This window comes from Lithobates pipiens, unplaced genomic scaffold (genome assembly GCF_037356315.1).
Source record: "Lithobates pipiens isolate NorthernLeopardFrog02 unplaced genomic scaffold, aLitPip1_a1.2 Scaffold_13, whole genome shotgun sequence".
NCBI classification, from domain to species: Eukaryota; Metazoa; Chordata; class Amphibia; order Anura; family Ranidae; genus Lithobates; species Lithobates pipiens.
In genome coordinates, this window is record NW_027507718.1 from 107953161 (window position 1) to 107966413 (window position 13253).

The 13253-nt window shown below is 41.6% G+C and overlaps 1 protein-coding gene across 3 annotated transcripts in view; it reads right to left on the reverse strand.

The window, feature by feature from the left end:
- GNE (glucosamine (UDP-N-acetyl)-2-epimerase/N-acetylmannosamine kinase) overlaps positions 1 to 13253 on the reverse strand; it is a 114906-nt gene that overhangs the window by 11731 nt on the left and 89922 nt on the right. For all 3 annotated transcript variants that reach the window (XM_077475388.1, XM_077475387.1, XM_077475389.1), the window contains exons 8-10: positions 9204 to 9333; positions 6164 to 6385; positions 4053 to 4235 (exon numbers count right to left, since the gene is read on the reverse strand). In XM_077475388.1, the coding sequence (XP_077331514.1) occupies positions 4053 to 4235; positions 6164 to 6385; positions 9204 to 9333 (535 nt within the window). The remainder of the gene's footprint in view (positions 1 to 4052; positions 4236 to 6163; positions 6386 to 9203; positions 9334 to 13253) is intronic.

Here is a 13253-nt window from a genome sequence, read left to right on the forward strand (position 1 = left end):
CAGGTAAGTGTCTGTTTATTGAAAGTCAGCAACTACACTTTTTGTATCTGCTGACTTTTAATAAGCCTGGAACTCCACTTTAACTAGGATTCTATGGAACCCAATGGTTCCTCCAGAAGTTACTAAAGCTTCTCTCAAAAACACACTTTTGAGCGAGTTTGTTTATTCTCAGCCTTTAAACAGTCCTCTGTAAATGTCCAGATGTACAGGGACACAAAGGCTTACAGTGTTGCTTCTACAGGTTGAAAGAAAAAACACCAAATACCTGAAAAAGAATAATTTTTAATGCTCAGTGTGCAAAAGGCTAAAATGGTACATTTTCTCAGTCCAAACATTTGATATATTTTCTTTTGTGAATAAAAGGTTTATGGGATTTACAAAACTTTTCATTCTGTTATGTAGATTTTCCAGTGTCCCAGTTTTTTTGGAAAAGAGTTTGTAGTTGGTTTTTAACATCAGGGCTAAACTCCATGGGGAGATTTAGGCTGTAATCATCTGTTCTGTTGCACTGCAGCAAGCAGGGTCACCCACATGCATAGATATGAATAAGGCCATATTTCTTCTCTTTCCTTTAACACTAAACTGCAGTGCAGAGGTGTGAACCAGTCGCATAATAAAAATGTGATTTCTATGTGAAACGCATTTTCATGAACCAAAATGGATAGGTTTTCAGCATGAAAATGGACAAATGTGAATAGGCACTTGCTTATAGAGCACTTTCGCCCTCTTCCTCCCCCCCCCCCCCTCCTTTTTCTTGCCACCTCAGCGAAATTAGAAATTTTGAAAAACCTGGATCAGCTTATCCATTCATTTTAGTCCTCTCTTTTTCACATCATTGTGGCATTTATCATGATTTTTTACAATTTATCAAATTTAAAATGTACCTTATGACAAACATTATCCTTAATTAATACATCTTTTCTAATTCCATCCTCCCCCTACCCTCTTTCCTCCATTCCCATCCACCATAAAAAAAAAAAAAAAAAGAAGATCTCCACTCCTCCTTACTAACGTTATCCCTTCTCCTCAGACCTTCTGCATAACTCCATGTTTTTTTAAACTCTCTCCATGACTCTTATTTTTCCTTCCACCCCATACTCTTTTCTTCAATTTTGCATCTCAGACATTCCATCTTGTATACTCCAACTTCATCTATCCACTCCCATATTTGTGGACTTTCAATTTCAGCCCATTTTTTCGGTATAAACCCCTTAACCGCATTTAGCAGGTATGGTATTAACGACTTCCTATACTGTTCTACTCCTTGTTCAGTTCCATGTAGTAAAAAAATCGCCCATGGATCTTCTATCATATCTTTCCAGTAATTTCTGTTATCAACTTTAGGATCTCCCGCCAATACTTTTTAATTTTGGGGCAATTCCACCATATGTGGGCCGCTGTCCCGAATCCCTTACATCCTCTCCAACACTCTGGGGTGAATTTCATCCTCTCCAACACTCCAACTTGAATTTTACTCATTTTATCTGGGGTGGCGTACCATCTACTTAAACATTTGTAATTCATTTCCGCGGTCTTCACTTCTACTGCTGAATTATGGGTTAGGTTAAATATTTTTTCAATATTACTCTTATCACCCTGTGCTCCCAGTTCCCCTTCCCACTTCATAATATATGGTGGGATCTCCAATTCGTCCATCTTCAGTACTAGTTTATAAAACTTTGATATTGTTCCTTTTGTATCTTTGGCTATCATCACCCGTTCCAACTGGGTCAAGTCTCCACTTGCTCCTATTGGTTGTGGGAGATTTTTAACAAAGTGGCTCAATTGGAGATATCGCCATTCATCTATCACCAATAGATCCCTATTACATTTTAACTCTTGTAGTGTCACTATTTTCCCCTTATCTATTATGCTTCCTAGTTGTGCCGTATCTATCTTTATCCAATTTCCTCCTATTTTTATTTTTCCCCGGTGCAAAATAATAATTTTCATGGACAAATGTGAATAGGCACTTGCTTATAGGGCACTTTCGCCCTCTTCCTAACCGGTCCAATTTTTCAGAGCTGTGGTACTTTGAATGACAACTGTGTGGTCATGCAACACTGTACCCATGTGAAAACTTTTATATTTTTTTCACACAAGTAGAGTTTTTTTTTTTTGGCAGTACTTACTCGCCACTAGGTTTTTTTATTTTTTTTTTGTTTAGCAAAAAAGACTGAAAATTTTGAGGAAAAAAAAAACAAGCAACTATTTTCTTTTTATAGTCTGTTATAAAATTTTGCAAACAGGTAATTTGCTCCTTCACTGATGAGGCGGTACTGATCAGGGAGGCACTGATGAGGCTATACTGATAAGCGACACTGATGATGAGGCACCAATTGGCAGTACTGATAGGTGGCACTAATTAGCAGTACTGATGGGAAGACAAGGGAACATTTGTATATAGCAGTACTGATGGGCACTGAGGAGAAAAATGTTCCTGTAACAGAAGCTGGTTAACAGCTTTCTTCTTTTTTCAGCATGAGGAATAAAAAAAAGCTGATAACCGGCTTCTGTTTACTTCCATGATATGTTGTCTTGGCTGACAGCTGACCATGTGGTAAAGGCCCGCTGTGATTGGCCCTTTACCTTGATCTGTCAGCTGAGTCCCGAGAACTCTGTGATCACATGACAATGTGGGCTGTGTGAGCACATCCATGGACGCCCTCCCGTCATTTTAAGCCCGCGCCAAGTGATTTATGTTGTGCTGGAAAGCAGTTTCTTTATTTGTTGGCTATCAACTCATTTGCAAAACATTTCAAACAAAAACTAAAAATGACATGTGTTCAAACTATATAGAAAAAAATAGTTCTGCTTGCTAGTGGCTCCATTTCATCACAAGATGAACTTGCTATACAGTTTCGAATAGGATGCAATATTTGATATACAGTATACAGTGAACGTTTAATGGCAGAAAGCGAAACACTAGCACCACCTACATCAAATACTGCAGATTTACGTTAACATGAGGGAGCTTTCAGGCTATATACCGTGTTCTTGCAACCACTGGATTTATGTAAACCAAAACATCCATCTCCCAGCATGACAACTTTAATGTCAGTTCATATATACAAAGTGCCTTAAAAGAAAAAAAAATTAATAATAAACAAAAACCTGACAATTCCAATTTGAAGTGAAACATTTTATGTAGTGTTCGTGTACAAATATGTATTGTGGTCAGGGGAAAAAAATAAAATAATCCAAAATGTTAAAATGCCAGGTGAATTTTATTTTTAGCTAGCAAGTAGTTTTTGCACCTTATGTACACACAATTGAAGAATCCACCTCTCACGTTTACATCAGAGAAAGCAGTGTCCAAAAGCAGGCTGATACTGTAGCCTCATTGCACAGACCAAAGAACTCTGGGAATCTATTTGCCACTTCCTAACCATTAGATAGAGAAGCCTCTTCAGTGCCCCTCTTTTGATTAAGGCTACTTTCACACTGGGGCGGTGGGGGGCGTCAGCGGTAAAGCGCCGCTAGTTTTAGTGGTGCTTTACTGCTTTTATAGCGGCGATTTTCAGCCGCTAGCAGGGCACTTTTAACCCCCGCTAGCAGCCAAGGAAAGGCTTAAAGCGCCCGAAAAGTGCTGTCTATCGATTTCAATGGCAGGGGCAGTTTTGGAGCGCTGTATACACCGTTTCCGCACCACCTTAAAAGATGCTGCTTTTTCCCACCCTGCAAGCACACTGCCCCAGTGTGAAAGCACTTGGGCCTTCACACTGGGGAGGTATTATAGAGGCGCTATTTTTAGTGCAAAAAATGCCTGAAAAGCGCCCCAGTGTGAAGACTTCCCAGGCTACAAGTCCAACTGGTATTCCACTGTCCAGTGCAAATGGACAGTAAAATAGGTCTTAATGAACTCAGCAGAATGACAGTTGACAGGTGGTAGCCATTACATCAAGGAAAGTCAGGCCCCAGCAACAAAGTGACACCTAATCAGAGATAGCATTTATTCTTAGACAGGACTTTACAATGTGGTGCAGTTTCATTTTAAATTGGAATTTTTACAAGTTTAAAAAAGGTACGAGTTACTATTGAAGGGGATGTACCGTCATGAAGCTTCTTTGCTTCTCTCTGCAGGGAAATTCCTGAAGCATATGCTTCTATGCAGCCATGGCTCCCACACATACACTCTGGTCCATCAAATGACACCATGATGTGACCCAGCTCACCAGCACAGTATGAACTTCCATGTACAAGTTCATTGTGATGAATCACCCCTCCTCCAATACCTGAAACAATCATAAGACATAGTTTATTTTCAGATGATTTATTTTTTTATACTAACTGTCAGAATAAATACTAGCAGACATGTTACAAAGCACAACAGAACTAGACTGCATTATATTTTGCAAGAGAGGGCTTTAAAGCGGAAGTCCACCCTAAAATGGACCTTCCGCTCATCGGAATCCTCCCCCCCTCCGGCGCCACAATTGGCACCTTTCAGGGGGGAGGGGGGTGCAGTTACCTGGATAATCCAGGTAACTGCACCCACTTCCGGGATATCTCTCTGCGGAAAGGGGCATAGATTACGCCCCTTTCCGCAAGTGCCCGCCCCCTTCCGCAAGTGCCCCGCTGCCTGCTGGGAAACACACAGATCCCAGAGGCAGCGGGGACCGTCCTTATTGCGCAGCGCGACTCGCGCATGCGCAGTAGGGAACTGGGAAATGAAGCCGAAAGGCTCCATTTCCTGATTCCCATACCCAAGATGGCGGCGGCAGCACCCGAGTGACGATCTAGAGATCGGCTTCGGGTGCCGACATCGTGGGCACGCTGGACAGGTAAGTGTCACTATTTTAAAAGTCAGCAGCTGCATTATTTGTAGCTGCTGGCTTTAAAAAAAAAAAAAAAAAAAAAAAACACGCGGAGTCCCGGCGGACTCCCGCTTTAACCACTTCAATACCAGGTACTTTCCCCTTTCCTGCCAAGGCCAATTTTCAGCGCTCTCACATTCTTGAATGACAATTGCGAGGTTATGCGACGATGAACCCAACCTAAGTTTATAATTTTTTTTCACAAGAATAGAGCTTTCTTTTGGTGGTATTTGATCACCACTGAGGTTTTTATTTTTTGCGCTACAAATAAAAAAGACAACATTTTTTTTAATAAAAAAGACTCTGTTTCCGTTACAAAACTTTGTAAAGATGCAAGTTTTCTCCTTCAATTATGGGCACTGATGAGGCACTTATATGCAGCACTGATATGTGGCACTGATCAGGAGGCACTGGCAGGCATCACTGATGGTCACCGAGTGCCATCCCTAATGGGCACTGTTTGGCATCCCTCTTTACTGATGGGCACCGATAAAGCTGCAATAATGATCAGTGTAAACTGTATATTGTCAGCCTTGCCAGTTACGGGAAACACTTTTCCTTGCACAGAGGCAATGTGTGTGATAACCGGCAAGTCTGTTTATGTGTGACCAGCTGTGGTTGGATAGAGCTGATCACATGGTAAAGGGCTGCTGTGATTGGCCCTGTACCGCGATCTGTGATCAGCTGTGTCCAAAAGGACATAGTGGTCACAGGAGGTGCGGTCTTGGGCAGACACCTATGGACACCCTCCTAGAACTGGAGAACTTTATCTGAAAAATAGCCTAAATTAGATAATCCCTTAGGCTAAGTGCCTGTCCACACCAGAGCAGTCCCCAGCGTTTTTCAGCACTGAAAGAATGCCAGTTCCTGCTAGGGCACAAAGAAAAAAGAATTGTGATCTATATATCCTGTTCTCACTGTAACGCAGCCCACAGGTGTGTTGCAGTGAGGTGCAATATTATGCAGCATGTCTGCACTGTGGTGACATGAAGGAAGAGTGACTTTGTTCGCTTTGCATAAAGATTATAATAATAATAATAATAATAATAATAAACGAAAGAAAGCAGTTGTGTGATGTGATAAAATGCCAACCCCTGCCGCACATCACTGCAACCCAAAACAGACTGCTGCACGCACACCAAATTGTTCCAAATGCCCTGCCCGCTGCAGCTATCAGGCGGTGGGTCACGTGAGCGCTGCTCAGAAAACAAAGTAAAGAACAACTTCTTTTAATAAATCACCTACAGAGGGGCACAACGGATTATTAAACACAGAGTATGGAATAAATTGCATATAGTGGCTTAACCATGATGGACAAGAAATTGCTCTTATTGCTAAACGCATACCTGTTCCGGTAATGATGGACACAAAATCTTCCACTCCTTTGCCTTGGCCAAACTTCTTTTCTGCCAGTGCAGCGCAGTTGCCATCATTATCTACCCACACTGGAAGATGCAGTGTATCTGACAAAGGGGTTCGCAGATCAACAGAGCTCCATTCTTGAATCAGTTTTGTGGAATGAAGTACAACCCCCTCATGAGGGTTTACACGTCCGCCTGTTGAAATACCTGTACAAAACAATGATGTAAAGGTCTATAATCTTATAACTGTAACAATTATTAATTATTATACAGGATTTATATAGCGCCAACAGTTTGCACAGCATTTTACGTTAGGGCAGACAATACAGGAGGAATCGGAGGGCCCTGCTCGCAATAGATAAAAAAAAGGAAAGTCTGCACATCACCTTAACCGCTTGCGACCGCCTCACGCCGATATAAGTCTGCAGAAGGGCTCGTACTGGCAGAATCACATACCTGTACGTTGCCCTTTAAGAGGCGGCCAGCGCACTGGCCAAGCTCCACGAGTCGGGTCGCACGCACTTGATACCCGCGATTGCTTCACGGGGAGATGCTAATCTAAACAAGCACCTCCACGTTCTGCCTAGTGACAGTGTCACTGATTTCTGCTTCCTGTGATCGGAAGCAGAGATCAGTGATGTGTCACACACAGCCACGCCCCCCACTGTTAGAAACACGCCCTAGGACACACTTAACCCCTACACTGCCACCTAGTGGTTAACCCCCATCACTGCCAGTGTCATTTACACAGCAATCAGTGCATTTGTATAGCACCGATGCTGCATAAATGACAATGGTCCCAAAAATGTGTCCGCCATAATACTGTATATAAAAAAAAAAAAAAAATAAAAAAAAAAAAAAAGGAATTCAAAGAAAACCTGTGGTCGGACTAAGGCACAACAAACACTGGGAGTACAAAAAATATTTAACATTTATTCAAAAGTACATATAGTATAAAAGACCAGAGACATGGAAAAAATAAACAAATAATACAAATCACATATAAGAAATCGATACATGATGTGAGCCCCAATGCGATGACACATATCTTATTTGTATATGTGATTTTTAGAATTTTTTTCATGTCTCTGGTCTTATAGTATAAAGACCAGAGACATGAAAAAAATCAAAAAAAAAAAAAAAAAATCACATATACAAATAAGATATGCGTCATCGCATTGGGGCTCACATCATGTATCGATTTCTTATATGTGATTTGTATTTGTTTCATGTCTCTGGTCTTTATACTATATGTACTTTTCAATAAATGTTAAATAAAATAAAAAAAATCGCAGATCACCGCCATTTAAAAAAAAGAAAAAGGAAAAATGATTAAAAAATGCCATAAAACTATCCCTTATTTTGTAAACGATATAACTTTTGCGCAAACCAATCAATAGCTTATTGCGATTTTTTTAATCAAAAATATGTAGAAGAAGAAGGCGTATCGGCCTAAACTGAGGAAAAAAAAGTTTTTTTTTAAAATATATTTTTGGGGGATATTTATTGTAGCAAAAAGTAAAAAATGCATTTTTTCAAAATTGTCACTCTTTTTTGTTTATAGCGCAAAAAAATAGCAAGGAAGTTATAAAAAGCACTAGCAGCAAGCCTAAATTAGTTCTTTAGACCGCCTCATGCCAATATACGTCGGCAGAATTGGGTCACAGAGCTGAACGAGGAGAGGCAAGTGTAAACAAACCTCTCCTCGTGCTTCCTAGCGAGCCTGTCACGGATAGTCTGTTCCCTGTCATAGGGAAAGACGAACAGTGACGTCACACGCCAAGCCACGCCCCCTACAGTTAAAAAAAACAAACCACACATTAGGTCGCACTTAACCCCTACACTGCCCCCTAGTGTTAACCCCTTCACTGCCAGTAACATTTTTACAGTAATCAATGCATTTTTAATTGCGTTGATTGCTGTATTAATGCCAATGGTCCCAAAATTGTGTCAAAATTGTCCATGTCGCAGTCACAAAAAAAAAAAAAAAAAAAAAAAAAAAAAACAGCTGATCGCCACCATTACCGGTAAAGACGCTATAACTTTTGTGCAAACCAAACTCTTATTGTGATTTTTTTTTACCAAAAATATGTAGAAGAATATGTATCGGCCCAAATTATTTTTGGGGGATATTTATTACAGCAAAAAGTAAAAAAATATTGTTTTTCAAAATCGTCGCTCTATTTTTGTTTTATAGCGCAAAAAATAAAAACTGCACAGGTGATCAAATACCACCAAAAGAAAAGCTCTATTTTTGAGGAAAAATGGACACCAATTTTGTTTCGGAGCCACGCCGCACGACCGCACAATTGTCAGTTAAAACGATGCAGTGCCGAATCGCAAAAAAGGGGCTTGGTCCTTTAGCTGCAAAATGGTCCGGGGCTTAAGATTAAATCCCTTGAATGGTAATATTGTTCATAACAAAAGGCTCTTATCACTTGTCTGTACATATATGACATAATTAAAATATTGCAAGGCCAATATTTTCTGTCACAGCAAACAACCTTTGAAGCAGGTTTATATTTTTATTGCACCTAATACAAGTAATAAAAATAAAATGAAGTCAGATAAGTCCAGATGTCCCACAGTCACAGTTGAATCTGCAAATAAAGCACACTCAAACACCACCCAGTCCAGCCTTGCTTGAGATTGTAAACCAATCATTTACTGCCAAGTACCCAGAACCATAACAAGCTTCACTTTGCAAACAAACCACACAAAATGAATACCACCAAGCCCAGACTTGCTTATCATGTACTAAGTATAGATATTTCATGTATTTATTAACACTTCTAGATTGTAAGCTCTAACAAACAGGGCCCTCTGAGCCCTCCTGTATTGATTTGTATTGTAAGTGCCCTCATGTTGTAAAGCGCTGCTAAATAGGATAAATTGTTCTATAGTCTGTATTTCAGCAGTAAGAAATCAAATTCTCTTTTTCCAGAGCATAATTATTCTGGTTTTGTAGACCGTATTTGTTAAATAATTGTAACATGAAAAGAAAGAAAATAGCATAAGTACGTACCCACTCCAAGTATTCTGCAGTTCAGTGCGACTGCTTCTGAAGCTGCTTCAACACACATCTTTATAATTAACTCAATTCTATCCTCGTATGTTTTAGGATTGGGCTGTACATATTTCTTAATTATCTCACCCTGGAAGAAAAAAAAAATAAAACAAACATTTTCACTGGTTACCTATTCAGCTTTAAAAATGTGGGCATATTTGTCATATACACAACAAAGCAAACCAGATGCAGAATTTCTCTGACAACATTTGGATAACTTTTGTTATTTTATCTAAGTAACTTTTTTTTATTTATTTATTTTTTTTTTTTTTAGGTTCTAGTCTATCACATCTGCTTAACATAACCTTCGATTTGATAGTGAATATGCCGTTTTTTTTGCACTCTGGCCACTGGGAGGCACTGTGGTTATGCGGTCCCTGCCTGTGGCTTTTGATGGTTTGCCTTGTGGCTGGAAAGCCTATTGAATATATTACCCTTTCCTGAAATTCCCCCTACTTTAATATGTATAGTAAGGTATCCGTTTGGGTTCTCGTGAGGTCTTTGCAATTTCATTGTTTTAATGCACTGGGCCTCTGAACTGAAAATACAGCCAGCAACAGGCCAGTTTAAGTTAAAGTGTCAGCCACCAAGTACTGTATGCTGCGGCCTCTGAAATTAAAGTAAAGAGGTTGTAAAGTCAGACGGTTTTCATCTTAATGCATTCTATATATTAGAATAAAAAAAAAAAAAAAATCTGTGTGCAGCAGCCCCTCTAATACTTACCTGAACCCATCTCGATCAAGCAATGTTGCAGGCGAGTTTCGGCTGGCTGGGACTCTCCCTCATTGACGGAGACAGCAGTGTGGCATCATTGGCTCCCGCTGCTGTAAAAGTCAGTGAGCCAATGAGGAGAGGGAGGGGTGCCCCCATAGAGAGCTGCTTGCTGTGGGAGCACTCGGCAGGGGGGGGGCCCAGAAGTGCCGGTGAGGGACCCAAGAAGAGGAAGATCGGGGCTGCTCTGTGCAAAACCACTGTACAAAAGAAGGTAAGTATAACATAACATATTTGTTATTCGTTCATCACGAGACACAGAGCCTCAGTATTTACTGTTGGGTTATATACAGTGGGGACGGAAAGTATTCAGACCCCCTTACATTTTTCACTCTGTTATATTGCAGCCATTTGCTAAAATCATTTAAGTTTTCTCATTAAATGTATACACAGCACCCCATATTGACAGAAAAACACAGAATTGTTTAAATTTTTGCAGATTTATTAAAAACGAAAAACTGAAATATCACATGGTCCTAAGTATTCAGACCCTTTGCTCAGTATTTAGTAGAAGCACCCTTTTGAGCGAATACAGCCATGAGTCTTTTTGGGAAAGATGCAACAAGTTTTTCACACCTGGATTTGGGGATCCTCTACCATTCCTCTTTGTAGATTCTCTCCAGTTCTGTCAGGTTGGATGGTAAACGTTGGTGGACAGCCATTTTTTAGGTCTCTCCAGAGATTCTCAATTGGGTTTAAGTCAGGGCTCTGGCTGAGCCATTCAAGAACAGTCAGAGTTGTTGTGAAGCCACTCCTTTGTTATTTTAGCTGTGCACTTAGGGTCATTGTCTTGTTGGAAGGTAAACCTTCGGCCCAGTCTGAGGTCCTGAGCTCTCTGGAGGTTTTCGTCCAGGATATCCCTGTACTTGGCAGCATTCATCTTTCCCTCAATTGCAAACAGTCATCCTGTCCCTGAAGCTGAAAAACACCCCCACAGCATGATGCTGCCACCACCATGTTTCACTGTTGGGACTGTATTGGACAGGTGATGAGCAGTGCCTGGTTTTCTCCACACATACTGCTTAGAATTAAGGCCAAAAAGTTCTCTCTTGGTCTCAGACCAAATAATCTTATTTCTCACCATCTTGGAGTCCTTCAGCTGTTTTTTTTTTTTTTTTTACGCAAACTCCATGCGAGCTTTCATGTGTCTTGCACTGAGGAGAGGCTTGTGTCAGGCCACTCTGCCAAAAGCCCCGACTGGTGGAGGGCTGCAGTGATGGTTGACCTTCTACAACTTTATCCCATCTCTGGAGCTCAGCCACAGTGATCTTTGGGTTCTTCTTTACCTCTCTCAGAAAGGCTCTTCTCCCCCCGATAGCTCAGTTTGGCCAGACAGCCAGCTCTAGGAAGGGTTCTAGTCGTCCCAAATGTCTTCCATTTAAGGATTATGGAGGCCACTGTGCTCTTAGGAACCTTAAGTGCAGCAGACATCTTTTTGTAACCTTGGCCAGATCTGTGCCTTGCCACAATCAGTATAATCAAATACAGCTGGACTCAAATGAAGGTGTAGAACCATCTCAAGGATGATCAGAAGAAATGGACAGCACCTGAGTTAAAGCAAAGGGTCTGAATATTTAGGACCATGTGATATTTCAGTTTTTCTTCTTTGCTGAATCTGCAAAAATGTCAACAATTTTGAGTTTTTCTGTCAATATGGGGTGCTGTGTGTACATTAGCCACTACAATACAGGGCACTTTCACCCCCTTCCTTCCCAGCCCAATTTTCAGCTTTCAGCGCTCTCAGTGACAATTGCGCGGTCATGCTACACTGTACCCAAATGAAATTGTTATCATTTTGTTCGCACAAATAGAGCTTTATTTTGGTGTTATTTATTCACGACTCCGTTTTTTTTTTTTTTTTGCGATATAAGCGCAAAAATAGCGGAAATTTGGAAAAAAAAACAATATTTTCTTTTTTCTATTTGAAAAGAAATCCAATAAAATCAAATTTTGTCATAAATTTAAGCCAAAATGTATTCCGCTACATGTTTTTGGTAAAAAAAATTCCGTTAAGTGTATAATAATTGGTTTGTGTGATCACGGACATATGTACGCAAATGATCATGTACATATGTGTGCAGGTGATCACGTACATATGTGTGCAGATAATCATTGGGACATGTGATTTTAGTGGGACATATGTGGGGGACATGTTTTTATTATTAGGGACATGTGTTTTTATTATTTGGGGACATGTATGTTTTGGGGACATGTGTGTTTTGGGGACATATGTGGGGACTGTTTGTACTGTGTGGTGTGTTGTGTGTTTACACTACACTGATGATCAGTGAGTAAAAAGCTGCCCATACTCACTGATCATCAGCCGGCTGCAGCGTTCTGCTCTCCTCTCCTCAGCGGTGACTTCCGTGTGAGGAGAGGAGAGCCGATTGCCTAGCAACCGGCTGTTTGTTTACATCACATGACGGCCGTGATTGGACACGGCCGTCATGTGATCAGGAGGGCCAATCACAGAGCCCTCCTGCCGATCTGAGATGTGCCGTGTCCGGGTGACACGAGCACATCGGGATCGCGCCGCTGCTCCCCGGGCGCGCGCGATCCCGCTACTCCTGAATGACGTTCCTGAACGTCCTATCAGGAGTAGACGGCTCCCACCCGGCCGTATATATGCATTGGCCGGGTGGGAAGTGGTTAACGAGGGAAAAAAAAAAAAAAAAAAACTTAAAGTGGTGTTCCACACAAAAAATAAAATTAAAATTCCTAAAAAAAATGTTTTTAACTCACTTCTAAATGCTTGTTGCTAGGGGGTCCCTTCAGTGCCTGAGCTGGTGACATCACTTCCCCGTCGGCACAGGAAGGGCTCAGCTCTGCCCCCTCCCTCCTGTCAGTCATCTGGGACACGTGACAAGTCCCAGATGACTGCGTGGCCACTCACGGCACACAGCGCCGCTCATCCATGCGCAGTGGGTGCCCGGCTGTGAAGCAATGCTGGCACCGCTGAGCGCGCGGGGGGGGGGGGGGGGGGGGGTTGGGATTTCCCCCCCCCCCTTTCGGGATTCTCTGACCCCCCCCAAGGCTTCCGTTAGGATTGAGGCACAGGGAAGTCAGTAGTATACTGCCATTATGGCAGCTTCCCATCCACCGGCCCTCCTCTCTCTTCTGCCCCAGCCTCCCCTCTATGCATGATCGGAGCCCTTGGCTCACATGGGAAAGCGGCTTTTTTTAAAGACGTGGGGGGGTGGAGCGTCAGTGACTCAACAGCATGGTTTGGCGCCCACA